Source organism: Podarcis cretensis, assembly GCF_951804945.1.
Source record: "Podarcis cretensis genome assembly, chromosome: 6".
In the NCBI taxonomy this organism is placed as follows: domain Eukaryota; kingdom Metazoa; phylum Chordata; class Lepidosauria; order Squamata; family Lacertidae; genus Podarcis; species Podarcis cretensis.
Window position 1 is genome coordinate 6,507,648 of NC_137175.1, and position 26,466 is coordinate 6,534,113.

Here is a 26,466-nt window from a genome sequence, read left to right on the forward strand (position 1 = left end):
CAGCTTTGCAGAAAATTGGGTGGCCTTTTAATTAGCCGCGCAGGCAGGAAGAAACTGAGGTGGGTCCATTGTCGAGGCTGAAATCCCGGGACAGATCATCATCCTGGAAGCCTTCTTACCAAAATAGGTGGTGATGGTTTAATGTATTCATTCATTACATTTACCGTATTTTTCACTCCATAAGATGCACTTTTTTCCTCCTACAAAATAAGGGGAAATGTCTGTGCGTCTTATGGAGCGAATGTGTGGTCGATCGCTGGCTCCCTTTCCAGCCCCGGCCCCTTGCCTCTCCTGGGCAAGGGGAGTGTGATGGCCTGGGATTCGGACTCGGATGCTGAACCTGAGGAATCCCAGCCTGCACAGGAGTCTGAGCCGGGCTGAGCCAGCTGAGCCAGGGCTGGGACATGAGCCTGAAGGGTCCCCACCTGTGTTGGATCCTCAGGTGCAGGCACCAGCTGAGTCTGCTCTGGCTCCTGAGGTGATGGAGGACCCATTGCCTGCAGGTGCTCCACTCTCAGCCCTGTCAGGGGAAGGTGAGGTTGCCTCTGGATCGTGTAACCCTCCAGCCTCTCCTGAGCTGCAGAGGCTGAGGGCAGAGAGGCGGAGGGAACTAAGTTCCCGCAGGAGAAGTGCTCGCCTCCAGGCCAGGAGAGACGAGTCACCTGTGGACTGGGGCCGCCCTATGCCTCGGGGCAGATAAAAGCCAGCCAGCCCAGTCCTAGGTTGTGGGAGCAACGTTGTTGGTAGCCTGTTCCTGCCTGCACCCTGTCCTGCTCTTCTGCCAGAGTTCCTGACCTCACCCGACTCCCTGCCTTGGACCCAGCTTCAGCTTTGACGGACAGCCTCCATACCGCACCATCAACCTCGGACTGGACTCGGACCTTGACTCTCGGTTAGCCCCTGGGACCAGCACAGTGAGCCTTCATCCCCTGCCTGGGAGAGGCTGTGCGTGGTTAAGGCTCCCCCAAGAGCCACACTCCCTTTAAAGAGCATGCGGAGTGTGTGTGCAGCTCTTGGGGGCTTTTCCCCAAGGAGGGAGAAGGGACTGACGGGCTGCCCTTCTCCCTCCTCCGGGAAAAGAACCCCCAAGCCGCACACAAGCTCCACGCGGCTCTTTAAAGGGAGCGCTGAGCAGAGCCTCCCGCCTGCATTCGCTCCATAAGACGCATACACATTTCCCCTTACTTTTTAGGAGGGGAAAAGTGCGTCTTATAGGGCGAAAAAATACAGTATATACAGTCAGGGAGCTTCTTCCAGCTGAAGAGAAAAGGCATGAAACAAATGTCTCTGAATAGACAAATAGGATGCCCTGCTCTAACACTTTTACCTCGTTCCCTTTCCTAAAAGAAGAAAATTAAACCGAAATGTAGGTTGTGATGCTGAGCTCTGCCTCTCTCACCTTGTAGAAGGAGTCCATGGAAAGGAGAACGACCCAGGGCACGTCCAAGGCCTCGATTATCATCCTGGCCACAGTGGTCTTCCCCGAGGCACTGCCTCCGCCGAGACCTGGATCAGGGGTGCAGGAGGATGTAAAGGAATCAGCTTAGTTTCAGTTCCGTCTGTTTATTAAAAACATATTTTTGTCAACCTTCCTTTATCCTGACAGATTCCAGGGCAGAATAGGAAGCCTATTTTTATTTATTATTTTCTTGATTAAATTTGCATACTGCTCTTCATTTTTTTGCAGAAAGCAAGCGCAGGTGGATGCTTGTGCAGAGAGAGCTGCAAAGAGCCGAGGCTGCAGCCTTCGCTTCTTTTATCGCTTTTTGTATATAATTTTATTATGTTTTCTGTTTTACAGTTTAACATTTTACATCCTTAAGGTATCAATGACTTCTCTTCTGCTCTTTCCATGGTTCATTTTACACATCATAAACCCCTGCATATTTTACAAAAAAACCTATACTATTCAGTATTCCATTATTACATCCATCAAAACTTATTTACACTGTTGAATTTATCTTAATGCTGCCAACGTTTTCAGCTGTGCACAATTATTTCCCAACGTTTTCCCATCCTCTTTAAACACATGTTCTTCTTGTTCTCTTATTCTATATGTTAAGTCTGTGAATTGTGCACATTCTGTCAACTTAAGTTGCCATTCTTCTTTGGTTGGGACCTCACTCGTTTTGCATTTTTGGGCTAATGAAACACAGGCCACATAGTAAGGGGAAATGGGCCGCGAAACACAGGCAGTAGTAGCATACATAAAAAACCGTTTTTGACACCTGGGAATTTCAGTCTGAATTATCCCCAACAGAAATGACTCTGGTTTCGGGGGGAAAGTACTTTTAAACGCCCCCCCCAATTCATTATGTATCATTTACCAATACTCTTTTACCCTTTTACAACTTCACCACATGTTTCAATCTTTGGTTTACTGATGGCTCAGTTCTGGGAGTCTATGCCTCCCTCCCCGCTCCCCCAATATTACCAGCATATTGAGGAAGCAACTTGTTTATCTGAATCTCTCTCTGGTCCCAGTTCTTGGACTATATCAACAGGCAATAAGTTAAAGAAAACCGGAATGCATTGCTGGTTGTTTAAGAGCAATGTGTTGAGTTGTACTTGCAACTTTTTTTTTTTTTTTGCAACGAGTTTAAGACAGTTTGCAGTAAACTTGGGAACACTTTCTTGCCGTGGAGAGTTTATTGACCCATACTGTGCACAAAGTCAAGATGAAGGAATTCTGCTCACATAACTCTAGAAGATGAACTGCCTCTTTCTTCTATGCTGGTTAAACATCTGCCTTACATCTGATAAAGATCCTCTCCTCAGCGAAGTTTCGTTAGACCCCTTTCTTTCCCCAGGGCTACAACAGTTTAATAAGAAGGTACAGCAACTCGGGCTGTTAGTGGAACTTTTGCGATCGATGTCCCTACCATCTGCCAAGGCTATAATAAAAACTAGGTTGTGGGATATTGAACGCCAAGAACTAACAGTAGCAGCAGAGAAAACATGTTCCCCTCTTCATTTTCAACTTTCTTGGGCACATGAAACTAACCACAATTACCTTGAATTTCTGCTTAACCCTCAAAAAAGAAGGGTATTTTCGCTGGCCAGGTTTAATTCAAATCCATCAAACCTCCTTTGGGGAAGGTTCTCAGGCAGGGTGGAAGGAGAAAGAACTTGCCCATGTGAAGACCACCTGGTGGAAACCCTCACACATATGGTTCTCAGTTGTAAACTATATGCTGATCTCTGTCAGCAATTTCTGGATCAACTCTGTATCCCCAAATGGAAACCAGTCAGAGGTCATACATTTTCTATTACTGGGGAATGATCAGGAGCTCACCAAGTTAGTGGCTAAATATCTCTATTTGGTTTGTTGTCATCGAAATACACTGCAGATGTCTGATCTCCCTGGAGACCTGGAGATGTGACGATACTGCTCTGCTCCTTTCTTTTAGCAAATGTTTGTGCCACTGGGGAAGTGGTATGTATGTGATGCAAATATAAGGGACACGGGTGGTGCTGTGGGTTAAACCACAGAGCCTAGGGCTTGCCAATCAGAAGGTCGGCAGTTCGAATCCCCGCGACGGGGTGAGCTCCTGTTGCTCGGTCCCTGCTCCTGCCAACCTAGCAGTTCAAAAGCACATCAAAGTGCAAGTAGATAAATAGGTACCGCTCCGTCGGGAAGGTAAACGGCGTTTCCGTGCGCTGCTCTGGTTCGCCAGAAGCGGCTTAGTCATGCTGGCCACATGACCCGGAGCTGTATGCCGGCTCCCTTGGCCAATAAAGCGAGATGAGCGCCGCAACCCCAGAGTCGGCCACGACTGGACCTAATGGTCAGGGGTCCCTTTACCTTTTACCTTTATGCGATGCAAATAAAAGGTTTGGTGATGATGATGAACTGCTCTCCGTCTTATTCCCAAAACGCGACCGGCCCTCAGTCCCAGAGTGAGGTGTCTTACCGATGACAAACGCCTCCTTCGACTGTGCACCATGCTCGTTGTACCAGGGGGGCCGGCCGGCTGTGTAGATCGTCCTCTTGCTCGTCCGCAGCAGGGGCGGCTCAGACTTGCACTGGCTGGTGGTCCGTTTGCGCGGCGACCTCGTGGAACCCACTGCGGGGAGCAGCCTGTCCAGGGATTCGGCACTGCTGTTGCTAAGGAGATAAGGAGAGGGAAAAGTTTGGGCCTCCATCAGCGGATGAGGTGGGAAACCTACCTCACAGGGTTGGTGTGAGGGATTAAAGGAGGAGGGAAGGAGATAACCACGCATGCCGCCTCAAGCTCCTTAGCAGAAAAAGGCAGGAGGTGTAAAAGGTGTAAGGTGTAAAGAGCAGAGGGCCTTCTCGGTAGTGGCACCAGCCCTGTGGAACGTCCTCCCACCAGATGTCAAAGAGAAGAACAACTACCAGAATTTTTGAAGACATCTGAAGGCAGCCCTCTTTAGGGAAGCTTTTAATGTTTAACAGACCACAGGAAGCTGTGCCTGGAGGAAGAAATGAGGGGAGAGACTCCATCTGGCAAGGCCTCCTTCCACCTGCCTTGCCCCACTCTCTGCTTCTCAATATGTATTGTATTGTTTTATGTACTGTGGCTTGGCATTGTTTTATTGATTATAGTTTAGATATTATTGTAACTGCTGTGTGGATTTCTGTTTAACTTTTATATGTTGATATTATTATTTTATACTTTTCTAATGATGAATGTTACTTTTTTGATGTAGGCTGCCTATTTTAAAGTTATGTTTTATTATCACATTTTTGTATTGCATTAGATTGTTATAAGATGTACACTTTTTGTTTCTTCAGCTTGTAAACCGCCTAGAGTATTGTAAGATAGAAAGGCGGAATACAAATTAAAAAGGATGATGATGATGTATTTTAATACTCTGTTGGAAGCTGCCGAGAGTGGCTGGGGAAACCCAGCCAGATGGGCCGCGTATAAATAATAAATTCTATTCTATTCTAAATGTAATGAAACAAACAAATTTGAGCCTGTGCAGGTAACAGGGTAACTTTAACAGTAGGGAGTGCCATTTTAAGCGGCAAAATAATTTTTTTGCTAATTTCTTCAGAGAGTTTTTTTAAAAATAAAATAAAATAAAGTTTTTGGGTGTGAGGAATTAAAACCTGCTATTATTTTTGTGTCTGGACACCATTTAGATTGGTAAGTCTATGTCTCATGAAGCACAAAAGCTGTTTCAGCAAGCCAAAGAATTTCAGTTTTGCCTTCTGAGAACGTCAGGTGATGCTGAATCGTAACAATAATAAATAATAATATTAATAGATAATATAAGACTGTGATTGCAAGTACTTGGCAATCAGTTTTAAAGATTTCCATGCAACTTTACACATGTTTTACTTTTACCAAGCAAACCGAAATTATATTAATTTAATCAAAATATCTTTTGAATTCCTGAGCCATGTTACAACTTTGTCTGTTTGCTTTTGTAATTTGAAAGTTGAAAAAAGTGAACATGCCCCACTGTAATAGGTAGCTGTAAATTGCCCTGTGACCCTCAAATGAAGGGCAGTAGAATTAACAACCTGGGCACCACAGTTCAAGAAGGACACTGACAAACTGGAACGTGTCCAGAGGAGGGCAACCAAAATGGTCAAAGGCCTGGAAACGATGCCTTATGAGGAACGGCTAAGGGAGCTGGGCATGTTTAGCCTGGAGAAGAGGAGGTTAAGGGGTGATATGATAGCCATGTTCAAATATATAAAAGGATGTCACATAGAGGAGGGAGAAAGGTTGTTTTCTGCTGCTCCAGAGAAGCGGACATGGAGCAATGGTTCCAAGCTACAAGAAAGAAGATTCCACCTAAACATTAGGAAGAACTTCCTGACAGTAAGAGCTGTTCGACAGTGGAATTTGCTGCCAAGGAGTGTGGTGGAGTCTCCTTCTTTGGAGGTCTTTAAGCAGAGGCTTGACAACCATATGTCAGGAGTGCTCTGATGGTGTTTCCTGCTTGGCAGGGGGTTGGACTCAATGGCCCTTGTGGTCTCTTCCAACTCTATGATTCTATGATTCTATGATTCTATCTCCTCAGTGGGGCTATTAAATTATTTGCGGCCTGGACTGCTTCAGGTGAGGGGCTCAAATCATCCACCATTTAGCCCCAGTGCTAAAATTCCCAGTGGTTTCACCACAGGGAATTCTGGGAATTGTAGCTCTGGGGAGGGGACTGGGGAATCTGCTGACAACTGAGCACACTGAACAAACTACAGCTCCCGGGATACTTGGGTGGCCGTGGGGAAGCCATGACGGTTTAAAGCAGTATCATAGCGCTTTAAACATATGGTGCGGATGAAATTAAAAAAGTCTGGGAAATGATATTTAGTGAGTTGAAGAAGATGTTCAAAATAACATTTACAAAAAAAACCGGAGGCATTTTTGTTAGGGATTGTAGGACAAGACCTGACAAGGAAAAGAAAGAAATTATTTATGTATGCAACAACAGCAGCAAGAGTCTTGATTGCACAAGGATGGAAGAATGAGGAAACCCAGACCAAAGAACAGTGGCAAGAGAAATGAATGATGTTACCGGTATGTACTGAGTTGAATAGGATCCAAAATGCAGCAGACTGATTGGCCCTAGAACAATAGGATTCAGAATGCAGCAGTCTGATTGGTCCTAGAACAATGCAGCAGTATGATTGGTCCGCAGGAGCCACCCAATCCAGCTCCAGGTGGAAGTGAATCCACAACCTGATTGGCCTACAGGAGAATCCCGGAATTAGCCAATCACATGCAGCCCATTGTGTAAATAATGTATATAAAGCAGATATTGTGGGGGAACTTCCATTCCTCCTCACCACTATGAGCTGAATAAAGAGCATGAAATCCACTCTCGAATCCGAGTATATTTCAAATGAACTATGCAGAACTGGCGAAATTGACATGCAAACTACAAGGCAAGGACAACTGCGACTTTAAAGAAGAATGGGAACCTTTCACAAACTATTTAAAAAGACAACAAAATGAACTGGACTCCTTGGCAGGTTGTGAATAAACATACACAAATTTACGGAGGGACAACATAGTAGATATATAATATAAGGATGTATAAAATTTTATAATAGGCAGAAGTTAAAACTGGTTGAGAAATCAGAGAGAGGAGGTGAGGGAAGTCGTAGGCATTGGTTGGGGAGGTGGTAGGGAAAAATAGGGGGGGGGGAATAATGATGATTTGTTTGAATAGTTTGCTATGTGAAAACTGGTAATAATTTAAAAATAAAATACGGTGCGGATGCTATCTTGGGGGCCAGAGAAAGCCCCCGTTCTTCTGCCACAGAGGCTCTTGCAGCTTGTATTTCGAACCCTGCCCTCTGGCCGGCAGCCGAGGAGGCAGGGAGGGACACAAACGGCGTGTTTGGCACCGACGTGGCCATCGCAGCTGGACTGCGGCGCTGTGATGAAGCTCTGCAGGCTACCGTCTCTCTGATATTTATACGATACGAAGCACTTGGCAAAGGTCAGCGAAGCAGGCTCTCTCTCTCAGCCATCAATCCCTGCGCGGTTTTGGGAGCAGGGCAGATAAACTTCCTCAAAGAGCTCTTTCGCGGTTGGCAAACACAGGGCAGGCACGCAGCCGCCCCTCTCCACCCCCAATGGACCCAGGCCAGCGGGATAAGCCGCTTGGAGCAAAACAGCAGCTCATTGAGCCGGGGACAGGACAGGACAGGTTATTTATAGTTGATCTTTTCGCCTCGGCCAGCCTCTCTCTGCTCCGCCTCCCATTTTCCACCCTGGGCTCACATCCTCTTGCCAATGCACTGACGGCGACAGCAGCACTGCAAAAGCGGGACTTGATAAGAGTTCCCTGCAAATGAAAGTAGAGAGGGGGGACCCCTCCCCTTTGCGTACAGGTAAGGCGATCCAAACCCTTCCCCTACCCAGTAACTGCGGGGAAAGTTTCTCCGCCTTTCCAGGATTATCTGGGAGTCGAAAATGTGGTCTCCAAGCCCAAGGTCAGGCTGAAATATTGAAGAGAAGAGGTGGTTGGGATTGTGTTCCTAAACCTGGGGTCGTTTTAGGGTGACCTCCTTTTCGAAACTTGAACTGGCCCCGCACCTGTGTATTTAGCAGCAGCCTGCCGGGTGGAAACTGCACCGGTGAAGCTTTTGTCTTCTTGACAAGACAAGCTTCACCTGTTTGGTTTCCACATGCCAGGCTGCTGTGAAAAGGCAGAGGAGCAGTAGGAGAAAAGATAGAGAGGGGAAGTCTTCTCTCTAGAATGGAAGTTCTCCCAGTGGGGGGCACGATCCTATCCCAGTCATGGGACTGTAGGATTTGAAATAATAATAATAATAATAATAATAATAATAATAATAATAATAATTTTATTTATATCCTGCCCTCCCCAGCCAAAGCCAGGCTCAGAGCGGCTAACAACAATAAAAGTAACAGCATTCTAAAACCAATTCATTCTAAAATCAATTCAAAATCAAATTAATGGCAACCATTGGGCTAGGCTTCTGTGAGGATTACCAAAGGAAGGGGTCAGATTGTGCCTTGGCCAAAGGCCTGGTGGAACAGCTCCGTCTTGCAGGCCCTGCGGAAAGATGTCAACTCCCGCAGGGCCCTAGTCTCTTGTGACAGAGCCTTCCACCAGATCAGGGCCACAGCTGAAAAGGCCCTGGCTCTGGTTGAGGCCAGCCTAACCTCCCTGTGGCCCGGGACCTCCAAGATGTTTTTATTTGCAGACCGTAAGGTCCTCCATGGGACATACCAGGAGAGGCGGTCCTGTAGGTACGAGGGTCCTAGGCCATATAGGGCTTTAAAGGTTAAAACCAGCACCTTAAACCTGGTCCTGTACTCCACTGGGAGCCAGTGCAGCTGGTATAGCACCAGGTGAATGTGATCCCACAGTGAGGACCCCGTAAGGAGTCTCACCGTGGTATTCTGCACCCGCTGGAGTTTCTGGATCAGTCTCAAGGGCAGCCCCATGTAGAGTGAGTGGAGCTTTCACTACACTGGTACAAGAAAATCACCCATGGTTTCCAGCGATGACAGGGGGCGTGCCGGCCACTTTTGCTGCCATTTTCTGGTTGTGGGTTCCACCCTCTCCCCCCTGGGCTGATCACATACAGGACACAGGAATGTAAGAAGAGCCTGGTGAATCAGGCCAATGGCGCACCTTGTCCAGCACCCTGTTCTCACAGTGGCTGACCACGGAGAGAAACCCCCAAGCGTGATCTGAGCACATTAGCCACCCTCTCCCCTCTGGCGGTTTCCAGAAAGTGTTCTTCACAAGCATCGCTGCCTCCGACTGTAGGGGCAGGGCAGGGTCAACATGTCAAGCAGCCACTGGTGGCTCTCTTCTCCATGAATTTGCAGTCCCACCACATGGGCATGGAAGCAGCGTCTGCCTCCTCCTCAGACATAATCGGTGTATAGGACAGCTTTGCCTATTACATTAAGGACAGGTCATGTGTTTGGGTTTCAAAGCTGCACAAGGAGTACCAAGGGAAACAAAAGCAGTCACGAACTTCCCTCCCCACTTCTTATCTGGTTGCTCAGGTTTTGCAAAGCTGGCCAGCCGTCTTGCAAAGTGCTCCCCCTTGCCTTTGATCTAGGAAACTCTACACCTGGAAAGCTCCTTGTAGGAGTTCCCTGGGCTCCATAATGAGTTACTACAGTGGTACCTCTGGTTGCGAATGGGATCCATTCCAGAGCCCCTCACAACATGAGCAGAATGCAACCCGCGTCTGCGCGTGCGTGGGTCGCGATTTGCCGCTTCTGTGCATGACATCATTTTGTGCGTCTGTGTATACGCTTCAGGTTACAGACTCCACTAACCCAGAAATATTACCTCGGGTTAAGAACTTTGCTTCAGGATGAGAACAGAAATCGTGCGGCAGCAGCAGGAGGCCCCATTAGCTAAAGTGGTGCTTCAGGTTAAGAACAGTTTCAGGTTAAGTACGGACCTCCAGAACAAATTAAGTTCTTAACCCAAGGTACCACTGTAAATAATAATAATAACAATAATAATAATAATAGTTGGAATCTCCTTTCTTGTGACTTGAAGCCATTGGTTTGAGTCCTAGCCTCTGGAGCAGGAGAAAACAAGCTGCCTCCGGCCTTCCATGTGAAAGCTCTTGAGATATTTGAAGAGGGATACATGCAAAACACACAGGGCCAACCAACCCACTTATAGAGACAGCTTGAGAGCCAGGGGTGTTACACAGAATACAGAAGGGGAGCTCAGTGCTGCACCAGCAACCTTTCCAAATCTGCCAGAGGGGAGCAACAAGAGCAACACCTGGCACCCTGCCAGGAGAGATTACTCTACTGCCCATGGCACCCATGGCCACAGACAAAGAGCTCCTCCACTCTGTTGTTTCATGAGAATAGTCCTCTTCCTGCACCTCCTCCATTAATTCTCCAGTATCCGTATGACGTTCTTCTCCAGATCACTGCCTTCCCACACTTTCTCCTCCTTTGATCCAGATTTTCACACAAGCCTCCATTTCGGAGCGTCTATCCAGACATCGAATCAGTAGCCTGGCCTCCACCCAAGGGACCTTCCAGCTTTGTCTTCTCGTAACCACTGGAGAGGACTGGGAAGTGACTAGGGCCCAAGAGCCAGAAAGCAGAGTTGTCGCTATGGTCCCTTGGTTTGTGTATACTACGGAGCAGTAATAATAAATTATTGTACCCATAACAGCTATGGGTGGCTACTAGCCATGACGGATATGCTCTGCTGCCACAAACAGACTTTGATCATCTTTAGTACCGTATTTTTCGCTCTATAACACGCTCCAGACCATAACACGCACCTAGTTTTTAGAGGAGGAAAACAAGAAAAAAAATATTCTAAACGAAATAGTGGATATATGATTTTTGTGGTTCATGCTGTGGCCACAGTCATGTGATCTGACAGTGAGTTTGGAGTAGCCCAATGCAAAAATCCTGAGAATCAATGTGGATCCATGCTTTGTAACCACGGAGGAGGGAAGGAAGGGGAACCATGGATCCTCTGCTCACGACTGCAGCAGATCCCCCCCGCCACCCGCAGGCATTCGCTCCATAACACGCACAGACATTTCCCCTTACTTTCTAGGAGGAAAAAAGTGAGTGTTATGGTGCAAAAAAATACGGTAATACGGTGCCCAGAGCGAGGCCAAAATTTGGTGCCCCCAAATGAATGGTTGCGAATGGGATCCATTCTGGAGGCCCGCTCGCAACCTGAGAAGAACGCAACCCATGTCTGCGCATCTGCACGTGCGCGGGTCGCAATTCGCTGTGTCTGCGCATGCGTGCGATCTCATTTTGCACGCATGCGCAAGCGCAAGCGGTGAAACCCGGAAGTAACCCTTTTCGGTACATCTGGGTCGCCGCAGGACACAACCTGAAAACGTGCAACCTGTGCAAACGTAACTTGAGGTATGATTGTGTGATAGGAATTTTATGGTCTTAGATATATGGCAACGTTCATAACCACACATACATAGATCAGCACAGGAAAGCCAACCTGGAACCATTTTGATTCCTAAACTGAGCAAATGTTTTTCTGCATGGTCAAAATGCAAAAACCTCCCCATTGTCTCTTCCTTCACAAATTCTGTCTTAATCTGTGTTTGAATAAGGGTGTGAGCCTTATCATTACAAAAGACTGGCCAGGCTCCCCAAGAAATCCAATCAAATAACCTGCCAGACAGGAAATAAACAAAGCGACAGGAGAAAACAACATGCAAATGTTCTGTTTTAGATCCGCCTTATCTGAAGGGTGGTCTTAGGTTACACCCCTTCTGTGATGAATGCATAATGTTTCTGGGGGTGGTCTTGATCTACAGGGTGGCAATTTCAAAAGTCTTTATAAGGCCTTGCAGGGACGCAGGTGGCGCTGTGGGTTAAAGCCTCAGCGCCTAGGGCTTGCCGATCGAAAGGTCGGCGGTTCAAATCCCTGCGGCGGGGTGCGCTCCCGCTGCTCGGTCCCAGCGCCTGCCAACCTAGCAGTTCGAAAGCACCTCCGGGTGCAAGTAGATAAATAGGGACCGCTTACCAGCGGGAAGGTAAACGGCGTTTCCGTGTGCGGCTCTGGCTCGCCAGAGCAGCGATGTCACGCTGGCCACGTGACCCGGAAGTGTCTCCGGACAGCGCTGGCCCTTGGCCTCTTAAGTGAGATGGGCGCACAACCCCAGAGTCTGTCAAGACTGGCCCGTACGGGCAGGGGTACCTTTACCTTTACCTTTATGCCATTTTTCTGGGTTCCTCCTCCTCTCCTGCGTGTGGTGAGGGGAGCACCCTGTTGCAACAGATCAATAAAGATCAAGCTTACTAGCTGCTTTGCTTCTCAATATTCTCTGGTTGGCCTCTGTTATTCTCTCCTACCAATAGGGAACCTATGTAAGGACTCTATATGGGCTCTTGGATACCCCATAAGGGAAAAGGGCATATTTTTATTTACAACAACTGTATTCTCAATTTTGCATAATAATAATAATAATAATAATAATAATAATAATGCGTTCATACCCTGCCAATCTGGCTGGGTGGCCCCAGCCACTGTAAGCGGCTTCCAACACATATAAAAACATAACAAAAGGTCAAATGTTAAAAAACTTCCCTACACAGGGCTGCCTTCAGACTGCACCACCCTAAATCTGAAGCTGAGCGCCACAGTTCTGAATACTAGTTGATGGGAATCACGGGAGGGGAAAGTGGTTTTGGGTTCAAATCCTGCTCCTGGTTAGCCACTGTGAGAACAGGATGCTGCGCTAGGCGGGCCATTGGCCTGATCCAGCAGACACTTATCATAATAAATAGCCCACAGTTTGCTACCGTTTGGTGTCCTCCATCAACAGCAGCCTAAGCTGGTTGCCTCACTCTGCCTAATGGTCCCCCACTCCTGGCACCCCTGTTTTTAAAGGGTGGTGTCAGGGGACTGCCGTCGGAACAGGGAAGGGAAGCTGAGGGGCAGTTGGGTTACAGGGAACCTCCAAAAATCTTGAGAAGTAGTTCCTTTTCCTGTGGTGGAGAAAGCCACACCTCCAGTGGGGAAGAGGGGAAGGGACCAGAGGATGCTGCTGGGAGCCTCAGCACCGCTCCTGGTCACCCACCCTGCGCAGAAGTGTAAAATGCAAAGAAGGAAGGAAAAGGCTGGGGGTGACTAAGGTTGTGGGAGGACCAGAAACGATCACTCCCGGATTCTGCTAGTGATTGAGGCAGACATGAACTTTGGGGTTCTGCACTGTAAATAGTTTGTACCAAAATAAAAACCCGTAAAAGACAGGTCGGAGCCCTGACTGGTTACTCACAAGCAACCACCACTGCCATCTGACAGGTGTTTTGTTTTTGTTTTTTTAATAAATATTTTATTAAGTTTTAGAAGAACAACAAACATAAGAAAAAACAAAAACAAATACACAAAAATACAAAGTTGTAAAATACATAAAAAATAAAGAAAAATTAGTCTCAAAAAAGAAAAAACACATTTCAAAGAAAAAGAAAAACACATAAATCCCTCTTTTTGCTTCTCATCTTTAATTCACTTACTTTCTTGACTTCCTCACATCCCCCTCTTTTGTATCCCTGTTGCTAATTAATTCAGCAAATTCATATCCAATTTATTTGTCTAATTATCCGACCAATCTTATTTTTAACCTCGTTGCTAGAACCCCTTCAGTTCCTTTCAATGCCATTAACTTTCAAAAATTTTACAATATTTCTGTAAGTAAATTTTAAATTTCTTCCAATCTTCTTCCACCAACTCTTCTCCCTGGTCTCGGATTCTGCCAGTCATTTCCGCCATCTCCATATATTCTATTACTTGCATCTGCCATTCTTCCAGAGTGGGTAGGTCTTGTGTCTTCCAATGCTTTGCGATGAGTATTCTTGCTGCTGCTGTTGCATACATAAAAAAATTCCTGTCCTTCTTTAACACCAATTGGCCAACTAAGCCCAGGAGAAAGGCCTCTGGTTTCTTGGGGAAAGTGTACTTAAGTACCTTTTTTAGTTCATTATATATCATCTCCCAGAAAGCCTTAATCCTTGGGCATGTCCACCAAAGGTGAAAGAATGTACCTTCTGTTTCTTTACATTTCCAACATTTATTATCGGGCAAGTGATATATTTTTGCAAGCTTGACTGGGGTCATGTACCACCTGTACATCATCTGACAGGTGGTTTTTAAGCACAATGCTGGGGAACCCTCACAATTTGCCAGGGCAGCTGCAGGGCATCTCTGTGAGCGCAACGCAGAGGCGCCTTGCAGCTCGCACTTTGCTCCTAGCAACATCGATCCGCTGGAATATGGAATCAGGCACTGGGGGCTGGGGAAACAAACACGCATTTCACCTGCAAAATAACCACCAACCGGCTCCCTCAGAGAGACAGAATAACGCTGCGGCGGCAATTAACAAGTGTGCTTTGTTCCCAGAGTGACGCTGACATGAGCAAGCGACGACAACAACAGGAGGGAGGGAGGAATAAAGCAGGAATCCATGACGCTCGGTGGTAGCTGTTATTCATGCGCAAGGAGTTTGCTTCTGCTGCATTTGAACATTGGAATCTCCAGAGGGACACAGAGGGGACTTTGGGCACCTCGGCTGCACCAATATTTACAGGTAATTTGTGTGAAATACCTTTGTCCCTGTTGCTGCCCCTACTTCCCTCTGGTAGCGGGGTGGGAGAGCGGGGTGGGAATTCACACCTGACAAGCAATAGACCCCCTTGGTTTCAGATAGTACACGGGCAGACGAGTCTAAAAAGCCCAGGACACAAATTTTCATGCCCTCTGGCAACCACGGTGGCTCATTTCTCATAACTAATATATTTGGCATTAACTCTGAAAGGGTATATTTGATTCTGTCCAAACTAAGCCTCCTACAGCAAAATAAACATCAGAACCGAGAATATGCTGAACGACCTGTTCTCCAAATTAACGGGAAAATTTGGTCAAGATTCAGGAGACACCAGCGAGGTTGCCGAAAATGATTGTCTCCACTGTCAAAGGAGAAAGCAAGGGGATGAACTCTTATATCAGATACAAGCTCAGTGCACACCCGCAAGCCAAATACGCAGTGAAAAAAATAGCTATTCATCAGAGAGTTGGAAGGTATGGCGTTCACTAGGGCGAAGTAAAGTGATATCTTTAAAAATACTGTTATTTTTCCATCTTGAAAACAGGGATGGGAAGAAACAACAGAAACACAAGCAAACACACACACACAAATCCATAGACAAGTAGGATCTGCAACAAAATGTTGCAGTATGGAGTGTTTCTGTTCCTCCAGGATACTCCATTCCATTCCCCCTCCTGCTCAGTTTTCCGTTCCGTCTCAACCACAATCTGTCAGCATTCTGCAATAAGTAAGCATGCCCAGTTCCTCATTTGATTGTATTGCCCTTCCCCCACCAACTCCTGACTTTTTTTTCTATTGCAAACTTTGGGATCCCCCAAGTTTGCAGATACCTCTCTCTTACGTGTGTGTGGGGCTATTCTGACTACACAAGCAATGGCACTCACAGCTTGAACATCAGAATTAGAGGGAACAATCATTCTCCCCACCCTCTGAGATTTAATCCGGAATAACATCCAAACCCCTTTACCATGCACCTGTTATCATCGCTACAGCGCAGAATAGTCTTTCGGCTCAAATGATGCATCAAAACCCACCTTTCATCTCCCCAGATAGCTCATAGGTCCAGTTAGGGGCAAGTTAAGAACCTTTCCACCTGCTTCCGACTGACCAAAGGATGCATGTTTTATTAAGAGCACGTTCTCCCACGGAAACACGTTTTGCTCCCTAGTTTCCATTAAGGGGGTGGGGCAGTGAATCAGTTCACAAAGGAAAGAACCAGCCCAGGTGAATGAAAGGCACCCCCCCAAAAAAGCCCAGTTGTACACACACACCCACATTGCACCCTCCCAATATCTGCGAAACAGCCAGTTCTCTAATGCGCTGCTCCTGAAATCTCCAAAAACAAGTGTTTTGTTTTGCAATCCAGAAAGTGGATCTCCCCTCTCCTCTCTTCGCCACCCCCTCCTCTGTTTCCTAAGCCTTCTAAAAACTTGTCCATCCTGCATCCGAGAGTTAATTTACATCCAGAAGGGGGACGGGGGACGGGACAAAAGCACTCACCTGCCTTCAGGTCCGAGGGCCCAGCAGCCAGAGATCCTGACCCCCGAATATACAGGGGATCTGTTCATCTCCCCCTAGCCAGAGAAGGGTCTGGGGTGACTGTGGAAGTGGCAGAAAGGCTTCAGGTGTTTTTGACTCTGGGAGAGCAGGCTTGTGGAGTGTGTGTGTGAGAGAGAGAGAGAAAGAGTCTCATCGCAGCTTCAAAGAATTCAGAGTCCCTAGGAAGTTGACTACATGCATTCTGGCCTTTACAGTGAAACGAAACGTGGGTCTCGCCACTCTGATCACAAGAGGAGGAAAGGGGGTAAAATGCCACGCGGTGGCTTGGGAGAACCTACAAACTGGTAGTGTTCAAGGAGACCCGAAAAAGTCCGGTGTGGTGTCAACAGCGAGAGAAGGAGGGAAAAGAGAGCCCTGGCCGGGGAACGAGAAAGTAGCCAACACGCATAAGAGGATAGCTTAACCTAGAGATTATGTTCATTACCTGATATTAATAGCACTGACTTTGTAAAGAGAGGAGGAGTCGCACGGCACAGCCTCCGAAGCAGCCCCTCTGCTCCAGAGGCACCAAAACATGGCTGGCGTAAGGCCACAGGCAGCCGCTTCTGACATTTGGAGCGTGTCCGGGGCCTGGCGGAGAAGGGCAATGCACAAGAGAGGTGGGCAGACGCCTGGCATGGGAAGAGGGGGCAGAGGAAGGCTTTTCTTCCCTCCTTGGCATGAGAACGCTGGTGGAGCTGAATGTTGGAAGATCCGGGACGTATAAAAGAAAGAGCATGAACTGTGGAACTCACTGCCACAGGACACGGGGTGGACAACAAATCAGATCGCTTTAAAATAGGATTAGACAGCAATGCTTATGAGTCGGAGGCAGCAATGCTTATGAGTACCAGCTGCTGGAAGCCACAGGAGGGGAGAACGCTCTTGAGTTCGAATCCTGCTTGTGGGTTTCCCACAGGCATCTGGTTGGGTCACCGTGAGAACATGATGCTGGACTAGATGGGCCAAGCTGGCCGGGGCTGATGGGAGTTGTAGTCCAAGGCACCTGGAAGGCGCCAGGGTGGGGGAAGCGACCGTAGTCCTACACTCCCGGATCCCAGGCGCTAATCTCAGCTTGTAATTATCTTGCTGCAAAGCAAATCATTAGCGCAGGAGCAGCTAATCTGCCCTCCTCCAGATTTTGCGGGACTACAACTCCCATCATCCATGAACATTGGCTGGCTGGGCTGGCGACAGTCCAACAACGACTGGAAGGCTGCAGGGAGGAGGTGGGTGGAGATGTGAGTTTTAGTTCTCTCTGTTTCTCAAAGCTCTCCATGCAATAATAATTAAAAAACCCTGATGTAAATTAGTATGCATTTTAGTGTGAATTTCTCCTAACAAGCATGCTGTTACAGTGGTACCTTGGAAGTCGAATGGAAGTCGAATGGAACGGAAGTCAAATGGAAGTTTGTTCGACTTCCAAAACATTAGGAAACCAAGGTGTGGCTTCCGATTGGCTGCAGGAAGCTCCTGCAGCCAATCAGAAGCTGCAGAAGCCCCGTCGGACGTTCAGGTTCCAAAGAATGTTCACAAACCGGAACAATCATTTTCGTGTTTGCGGCGTTCAGGATGCAAAACGTTCATCTTGCAAGTTGTTCGAGATCCAAGGTACGACTGTAAATGCAGTTTATCATGCACATTTTCAGAAGCAATTTTTCCTTCTACAACATATTGCAATATGTCATTTTCCCTGGTATTGTCTCTCTCTCACACACACTTCCTCCTAACAGATGTGCTTTTGCAAACATTGCTTGGTTGGCATTTTGCATTGCAAAATTCGGGTAATTTCAAAGCTGGAAGGATAACTGTTTTTGAGAGTGCAAAGCTGATATGTCCACCTTCAAATGTGCCTTGAGTCGAATTTCTCCTCCATGCTTAGGCACAGGTTAAGCTACCCCAGCCTTGGATGTTCCTCCTTGAGGTGGTTGCATAAGCCCCAACGTAGGCTGTCCATCTGGGCCAGCAAGACGTCTAAGAATAAACTCCCCTCATCGCCACCCGGTGCAGGTTCCTCACTTTGCACTCTCAGCAAATTGACTGGCTGCTTGCCCTCTCAGATAAGTTACAGCCATCACATGCCCCGGGGTCTGTTGTGGGAAACGAAACCCATCAGATACAAAGGGTGGATCTGCCTGAGAGGATGGGAATGCATTGCGGTAAAGAGATAGAACGGCAAAAGGGGATTCCCGCAAGCTTTCCCCTAATGAAACTGTTATTGCAAAGAGAAGCACTGCAAACATGGAACGCTCAGTGGGCAACGTAACTGTTGGTACCATCCCACCATTGGCACATTCAACTGGAGATACATTTTGAGAGCCCTGACAAATCGGGGTTCCAGCTGTACAGAAAGTCTTTTGCACACAGAGTAGATATGCCCCAGATTCTGTTCCAAATAAATAAATGCAGATTAGCAACAAACCCTAGACAGCATCTTAAAAAGCAGAGACATCACCTTGCCAACAAAGGTCCTTATAGCTAAAGCTATGGTTTTCCCAGTAGTGATGTATGGAAGTGAGAGCTGGACCATAAAGAAGGCTGATCGCCGAAGAATTGATGCTTTTGAATTATGGTGCTGGAGGAGACTCTTGAGAGTCCCATGGACTGCAAGAAGATCAAACGTATCCATTCTTAAGGAAATCAGCCCTGAGTGCTTACTGGAAGGACAGATCCTGAAGCTGAGGCTCCAATACTTTGGCCCCCTCAGGAGAAGAGAAGACTCCCTGGAAAAGACCCTGATGCTGGGAAAGATGGCACAAGGAGAAGGGGACGACAGAGGACAAGATGGTTGGACAGTGTTCTCAAAGCTACCAGCATGAGTTTGACCAAAGTGTGGGAGGCAGTGGAAGACAGGAGTGCCTGGCATGCTCTGGTCCATGGGGTCACAAAGAGTCGGTCACGACTAAACGACTAAACAACAACAACAAGCAGCAAAGTGGTGATCCTGTTCCATTTTTAACAAAAAATGCTGCATTTTTAATGTTGGCTTATTTTCATTCAGTTGGGGCTTTTTATAGGTTTCTCATACAAAACATATTTTGGGGGCCCTTGGGGTGTCCCCCCCCCCCAAGGTCACATGCCAGGAAGCAGCAGCAAGTGTGCTAGCGGTGATGTCTCATACTATTGTCTCATCATTTCCTGTACTCTCCCTCTTCCTAAGCAATACATCAACGACATCAGACTTTGCCAACCTGGTGACCTCCAGACATTTTGGAGGACAACTCCCATCAGCTGTGCTGGCTGGGGATGTTAGGAGTTGTAGTCCAAACATCTGGTTGGCGAGACCTGAACTAAGCGGCCTGTATTTACCGGTGCTGAAGCAGCGTTCCCTTTTGGGACAGCTGTCAATCTCCTTTCCTGGTTTCGTCCACCTCCATCCATGCCCTGGAACTGGAGAAAGCCTACTTTGAAACCCAGGTTTTGGATTTTTGAACAAACGTGCAACTGTTTTGAACTTTACTGCGTCATGTTCCCTGGTGGCTCATGCAAACTGCTATTCTGAATAACGCCTTTGATCGGCAGGGCAGGGCAGGGGGCCCTTGGGGTGAGTTTATGGAACCAAGGCAGCAGTACCTAAAAAAGTTTGGAAATTCAATTGCGCAAATACTTGATGTCGTCTGGTCCGTCTACTGATTGACCAACCTCACATGACCAGGCCAGCTAATGTGGAGAAGTACACAATTGTGCAATTCACACCCGTGATGAGCTACAAAGATGATGAGCTATGCAAGAAACACCATCTATGGGGGGAGGGATATTAACATATATTAACACATCTTTTGCTAAATCAACCCAGAACTCTAGGGAAGAGCTGTAAAGTAAAGGTAAAGGGACCCCTGACCATTAGGTCCAGTCGTGACAGACTCTGGGGTTGCGGCGCTCATCTCGCTTTATTGGCCGAGGGAGCCGGCGTACAGCTTCCAGGTCGTGTGGCCAGCATGACTAAGCCGCTTCTGGCGAACCAGAGCAGCACACGGAAACGCCATTTACCTTCCCGCAGGAGTGGTACCTATTTATCTACTTGCACTTTGACATGCTTTCGAACTGCTAGGTTGGCAGGGGCTGGGACAGAGCAACAGGAGCTTACCCCGTCGCGGGGATTCGAACCGCCAACCTTCTGATCGGCAAATCCTAGGCTCTGTAGTTTAACCCACAGTGCCACCCGCGTCTGTGGCTATAAAGTGACTACGTTATTTAATGTAATTCAGATTTTTTTCCTGCTGTCTTTGTAGCACTGAAGTGACTCCCCTAGGGCTCAATCCTGGGCAGTGTGTCCAGAGGCCCTGGTCTGTCCAGACGACAAGACTCCCAGCCACTCTGGGCGGCTCCCAACAGAATATTAAAAACACGACTAAACATCAAACATTAAAAACTTCCCTAAACAGGGCTGCCTTCAAATTTCTTCTAAAAGTCAGATAGTTGTTTATTTCCTTGACATCTGATGGGAGGGCGTTCCACAGGGCGGGTGCCACTAGCGAGAAGGCCCTCTGCCTGGTGAAGACAATGTTATTCTCCTAACGCTGCTAATTTTGATTGCTACCATTATTAATACTTATAAACAGGCAGCTCATAAAAATATTAAAAGTCTATGTACAATGAAATCGCTCAAACATCATAAAACTATTAAAACACAGAACAAGCGACCAACACTACATAGAGTCATAGACTCAAACACGGGGCTCAGACTCACAGCCCTGAGATGAAGAGCCTCGTGCTCTGCCAACTGAGCTGAATCGTATCAATTCTTCAATAACACTTGGCAAAAGAAACACATTTTCAGCTGAAAATGAAATATCAGGGCTGTGGGTGTCTGGCTGACTTCCTTAGGAGCAGTGTTGCAAATTTCTGGTGCGGCTGTGCTAAATGCAAGGTCACACTCTCGACGTCCCTTTGCTGATAAAGGTTCTCTGTCGGGGACGGCAAGACCAGTTCCATCCTGAAACCAGACCGAAATGGGTCTAGATAACCTGTATCTTCCAAGCGTGTCTCTATCATTGTACTGCGACTACTTTCTTGATCGCCTCGTACTCGAAAGGAACGTTGGCAACTGGGCAATCAACATTTGCCCCAGTTTCATCCAAAGTTGTGTTCTTTAGGAGCGGTCACGCAACAGCCTCTTTTAAAGCCAGAGGCAATCGCTCCTCCTCACCACGAGACATTTACCTGAAACAGCACAGTCGAAATTCCCAGGTGAGGTTTGCTCAGCCAAGAAGTGCTGTGGATTGCATCAGTATTTTGCAGGGAGAGGTTGCATGCCAAATCCTCAGAACATAAAAGGTGACTGCCATCCAATTAATGAAACAAGAGGAGCAGATGAAACGCTGAGCCAAAGATGCCACTCTGAATTCAAGCTGATGGGGATTGCAAGAGGAGAGAATGCTCTTGTTTTTCTCAGTTCCTTCTTGCAGACTTTTTAGAGGCAGCTGGTTGGTCACTGTAAGAACAGTGGACAATATGGACCACTGGCTGGATCTAGCAGGATGGCTCTTCTGATATTCAGAACTGCCTTTCTAATAATATAGGTGTTGACCTTTAAAGTCCTAAACGGCCTCGGCCCAGTACACCTGAAGGAGCGTCTCCATCTCCATCGTCCTGCCCGGACACTGAAGTCCAGCTCCGAGGGCCTTCTGGCAGTTCCCTCACTGCAAGAAGCGAGGTTACAGGGAACCAGGCAGAGGGCCTTCTCGGTAGTGGCACCCGCCCTGTGGAACGCCCTCCCATCAGATGTCAAAGAGATAGACAACTACCTGACATTTAGAAGACACTTGAAGGCAGCCCTATTCAGGGAAGTTTTTATTGTGTGACATTTTAATGTATTTTTAACCTTTGTTGGAAGCTGCCCAGAGTGGCTGCGGAAGCCCAGCCAGATGGGCAGGGTACAAATATATTATTCTTATTCTTATTCTTATTCTTATTCTTATTCTTATTCTTATTCTTATTCTTATTCTTATTCTTATTAACTCCCCCCAAAGCCTGCGCAGAGAGGGTATGTTTTCAGCCAGGAAACAAAGCCATATCACAAAGAGCATTCCATGAAATCAAGGGCATTTGGTTTTATTATGGATTCATGCATGTCTGCTTTCACTGCTGCCGTTTTGTGAGTTGAGAGTTTAACGTTCACATCCTTGGACTGTGACTTTTAGCGGCCTTGAAAGTTTTTGCCAAACAACAAGATACAAAACAACAACAACAACAACAAACCCACACTCAATTCCTCTGCCTCCAGATCCATTTGAAAAGCACTCAATACTCAACCACTTTGTTTGTAACGCACTTGCGAGAAATCAATATTGGCATCCCCTGTTTTCTGGAACTCCCAGCCTATTAATATTAACCTCCTTTGTACTGTTTTCAGTGCCAGCTAAAAAGTGCTTTTTGAGCCTACTGAGACTTGTGCATTTTTTATGGTGCACATTTGTCTTTAAAAATATAGGATTTTTCCCTATACTGTGATACATTTTATTACGGCCAGGTATTTTCAAAACGTGTTTTGATCTCAGCAGTATTTGCTTGTGACTATCTTACATCTTTTACGTGAACCGTTGAGGGAATGATATTATTTTGACAAAGTGATATATAAATCTTGCTAAATAAAAATCAAATAGATACCAAGACTAATCACTCAGTTCCTTCTTTCCCAGTTAACAAAACCAAAGGATGAGTTGGAAGATTCCACCATATCGCCAAAATCAGAGAAGGCCTCTCTGCCTTGTGAAACCCTTGCCTATGAAGGGCAGAAATTTGCTTGCCCTCAATGGGTGCCCATGGTGGGAAGAGAGAAAAGGGGGGAAATCCCAACTTTCATTTGAACGCCCACCCCCTTAATGGTAGCGTCTAGTGCTCTTCTTCTGTTAAAACATATCTTCTTCTTTGGCGATTCCTCGTAGCCGAGTAAGATTGTCTTCCATAAACATGGTTTTAACCTTGAGGCCATAAGTGACTGTGGAGGCCAACTCTAGATCCACATGATCTTCCATGGTGAGGACCTAGGTTTCCAAGAGGGAGTTGATCATGGTGAGGGTTTGCCAAGCGTGCCTTCCTCTTAGCACGTTTCTCCCTTGCGTCCTGAGTTCAAGCATCTTCAAAGCCCATGACACCTTTGGTAAAGGCTGTTCTCCAACTGGAGCGCTCGCAGGTCAGTGTTTCCCAATTGTCGGTGTTTATACTGCCTTTTTTTTTTTTAGATTTGCCTTGAGACAGTCTTCAAACCTCTTTTGTTGACCACCAGCATTACGCTTTCCATTTTTAAGTTCGGAATAGAGCAATTGCTTTGGAAGACAATCATTAGGCACCCGCACAACATGACCAGTCCAACGAAGTTGAGGTTGAAGAATCATTGCTTCAACACTGCTGATCTTTGCTTCTTCCAGTACACTGATATTAGTTCACCTGCCTTCCCAAGTGATATGTAAAAATTTTTGGAGACACCATGGATGGAATCTTTCAAGGAGTTGGAGATGGCGTTTATAAGAGGTCCATGTTTCACAAGCATACAGTAAGGTTGGTTGTGCAATAGCTCTGTTCTCCAATTGGAGCGCTCGCAGGCCAGTGTTTCCCAGTTATTTGTGCCTCGGGTTAAGTACTTAATTCGTTCCGGAGGTCCGTTCTTAACCTGAAACTGTTCTTAACCTGAAGCACCACTTTAGCTAATGGGGCCTCCTGCTGCCGCTGCGCCGCCGCTGCACGATTTCTGCTCTCATCCTGAAGCAAAGTTCTTAACCCGAGGTACTATTTCTGGGTTAGCGGAGTCTGTAACCTGAAGCATATGTAACCTGAAGCGTATGTAACCCGAGGTATACCACTGTACTGCTTTTTTTTTTTTAGTTCTGCCTTGAGAGCATCTTTGAAGCGTTAGAACATTTACACTTGCCCCACAGAACTACCTTCCTTTTTCCTCAAATCTGCTTGAGTATTAGTGGGCATCCCCAGAGCTGATTGGGGATGCGGTGCGGAGCAGGATTTCATTGAACAAGAGACTTTCCCAAATGTTTTAGCATTTGTAGAACCTGAGATACGAGAGCAAATTCTCCTTACATTGGGGTCGGGTGGGAAAACTAGCCCACTCTCCCCCTTTCCCCCCTCCCCAGTAAAAAATCTGTGGGTGGCAATGCCAAATATGCCTAACTCTGAGCTTGCCCCATTTTGTTCAGATGTTTCCACAAAGCTTATGTTGGCTGACCTGTCCTTTATCCAAGAGGCACGACGCGTTCTAGTTTATGCAGGAGAACAGAGGTACAGTGGCGCCTCGCAAGACGAAAAGAATCCGTTCCGCGATTCTCTTCGTATAGCGGTTTTTTCGTCTTGCGAAGCAAGCCTATTGACAGCTTAGCGGATTAGCGCTATTAGCAGTCTAGCGGCTTTTAGCGATCAGCTGTTAAGCGGCTTAGCGGCTTAGGAAAGGGGGGGGAGCGAAAAAACCCGTGGGAACTCGCAAGATTTTTTCGTCTTGCGAAGCAACCCCATAGAGAAATTCGTTTAGCGAAGCGCCTCCAAAACGGAAAACCCTTTCGTCTAGCGGGTTTTCCGTCTTGCGAGGCGTTCGTCTTGCGGGGCACCACTGTATGCTTGGGTGTGACCTACAGATGCAACGAATGAGTGTAACATCTTGGCCTCAGTTTTCCATATCTAAAAAATGGGAACACCGATTCCAAATCGCACAAAGCATGTGGGAAGTAACTGCGTGGGGCAGCTTGACATGTGGATCAAATGACGTTCACCATAATGTATAGGACAACTACAAATACTTGCTCGAAATGTAAAGAAAAAGAAGGCAACTTTTATCATATGTGGTGGACTTGTAAAGTAAGAAAAGCTTTCTGGGAGATGATATATAATGAAAGGAAGAAAATGTTTAAAATCACTTTTGTTAAGAAACCAGAATTCTTTGTTAAGAAACCAAATCAACAGAAAATAACTTTTGTTAATTTCTTTTCTATTGGGAATTACAGGTACAGTGGACGCTCAGGTTGCGAACATGATCCGTGTGGGATGCACATTCGCAACCCGCAGTGTCCACAACCCGCAGCGGCATGTCTGCACCTACGTGGGTTGCGATTCAGTGCTTCTGCGCATAGCGCGATTCAGTGCTTCTGCGCATGCGCAACCGCCGAAACCCAGAAGTAACCCGTTCCGGTACTTCCGGGTTTTGGTGGTCCGCAACCCAAAAAAAACGCAACCTTAAGTGTCTGTAACCCGAGTTATGACTGTACTGATATCTCAAAGGAACAGAGGAGACTTTTTATGTATGAAACAACAGCTTTCCGGACATTACTAGCCCAGAGATGGAAAGAAGACAAAGTCCCTACCAGAGAGGAGAGGCAAACCAAGCTGACAGACTATGCCGAGATGGCAAAACTGACTGGAAAACTTGGGAACCAAGACGACGAAAACTTTATAAAAGAATGGGGAAAATTTATAAGTTACTTAGGAGACCACTGTAAACAGATGGAAACATTAGCAGGGTTTTGATCTCACTTGTAGTTTAGCAATTACCACGGACAATGTGGTTTGATATAAAAATTGGAGTATGAAAGAATATGCAGTAATAAGTGTTCAAAATGGGACCACCACGGGGTGGATGGGGCGGGGAAGAGTCCGGAGATTTGGAGGAATCTCTTTATATGAATATACTTTTTTATTCTTTGTTTACAACTTTCTGTTGGAAAAACCAATAAAAATGATTTTTAAAAATAATGATGATGTTCACCATAAGATTAAAAAAAATCAGCATAGTGTCTACTCACGGGGTTCTACTTTGTTGCACAGAGGTTTTCCCCACATCAGGATCGGAACTGAGCAAGACTGTGTGACGCCGGAACAGGGAGCCTCTGTGGTGTAATGGTTAGTGTCAGACTGGGAAGAGGGTTCGAATCCCCCCTCCACCATGAAGCACACTGGGTGACCTTGGGGCAGTCGCCATCTCTCAGCCTGGCCTACCTGACAGGGTTGTTGTTTTGAGGATGAAATGGGAGGGAGAACCACGTAACCCCACCTGGAGCACCTTGGAGGAAAAGGTGGTATATCAATAATAATAATAATAATAATAATAATAATAATAATAATAATATAACCAGGCAAAACAAGGGACGCCAGCCGCCCTGTCTCCAGTAAACACATGCTGAAGCAACTGGGATCCTCACTTGCCACACGCAAAAATGCAGACTCACGGCAGCTTGGCACCAACCGCAGAAGACTGGAAAGAGAAGCTGCTGAATTGCAACTTATTACCAAACTTAAAACCATGGAGAGACCTGGTCTGAACAAAGACATTGGATTCTTATCTCATTATACATGACAAAGCCATTTTTCACCTTCTCACCCCTTGCTTTTTCCTGTAAGACCTATTGCAGTCGTTAAGAGTCGTCAACAGGCTCATCACAGCTATC

At 46.7% G+C, this 26,466-nt stretch overlaps 1 protein-coding gene and 1 long non-coding RNA gene across 8 annotated transcripts in view; one reads left to right on the forward strand and one right to left on the reverse strand.

Annotated features, from left to right (window-relative positions):
• UCKL1 (uridine-cytidine kinase 1 like 1) overlaps nt 1-16,842 on the reverse strand; it is a 58,822-nt gene extending 41,980 nt beyond the window's left edge. The window contains 5 exon segments of the mRNA XM_079979358.1: nt 1,400-1,506; nt 3,915-4,108; nt 16,527-16,568; nt 16,570-16,627; nt 16,630-16,842. Coding sequence (XP_079835484.1) covers nt 1,400-1,506; nt 3,915-4,108; nt 16,527-16,568; nt 16,570-16,627; nt 16,630-16,720 — 492 coding nt within the window. The 5' untranslated portion in view covers nt 16,721-16,842.
• Nucleotides 7,188-26,466, forward strand: part of LOC307218037 — a 157,060-nt gene continuing 137,781 nt past the window's right edge. The window contains exons 1-3 of one of the 7 annotated variants that reach the window (XR_013839677.1): nt 7,649-7,822; nt 14,338-14,524; nt 23,266-25,819. This is a non-coding gene — a long non-coding RNA (uncharacterized lncRNA). The other 6 variants (XR_013839678.1, XR_013839679.1, XR_013839680.1 and 3 more) reach the window with 6 other exon arrangements.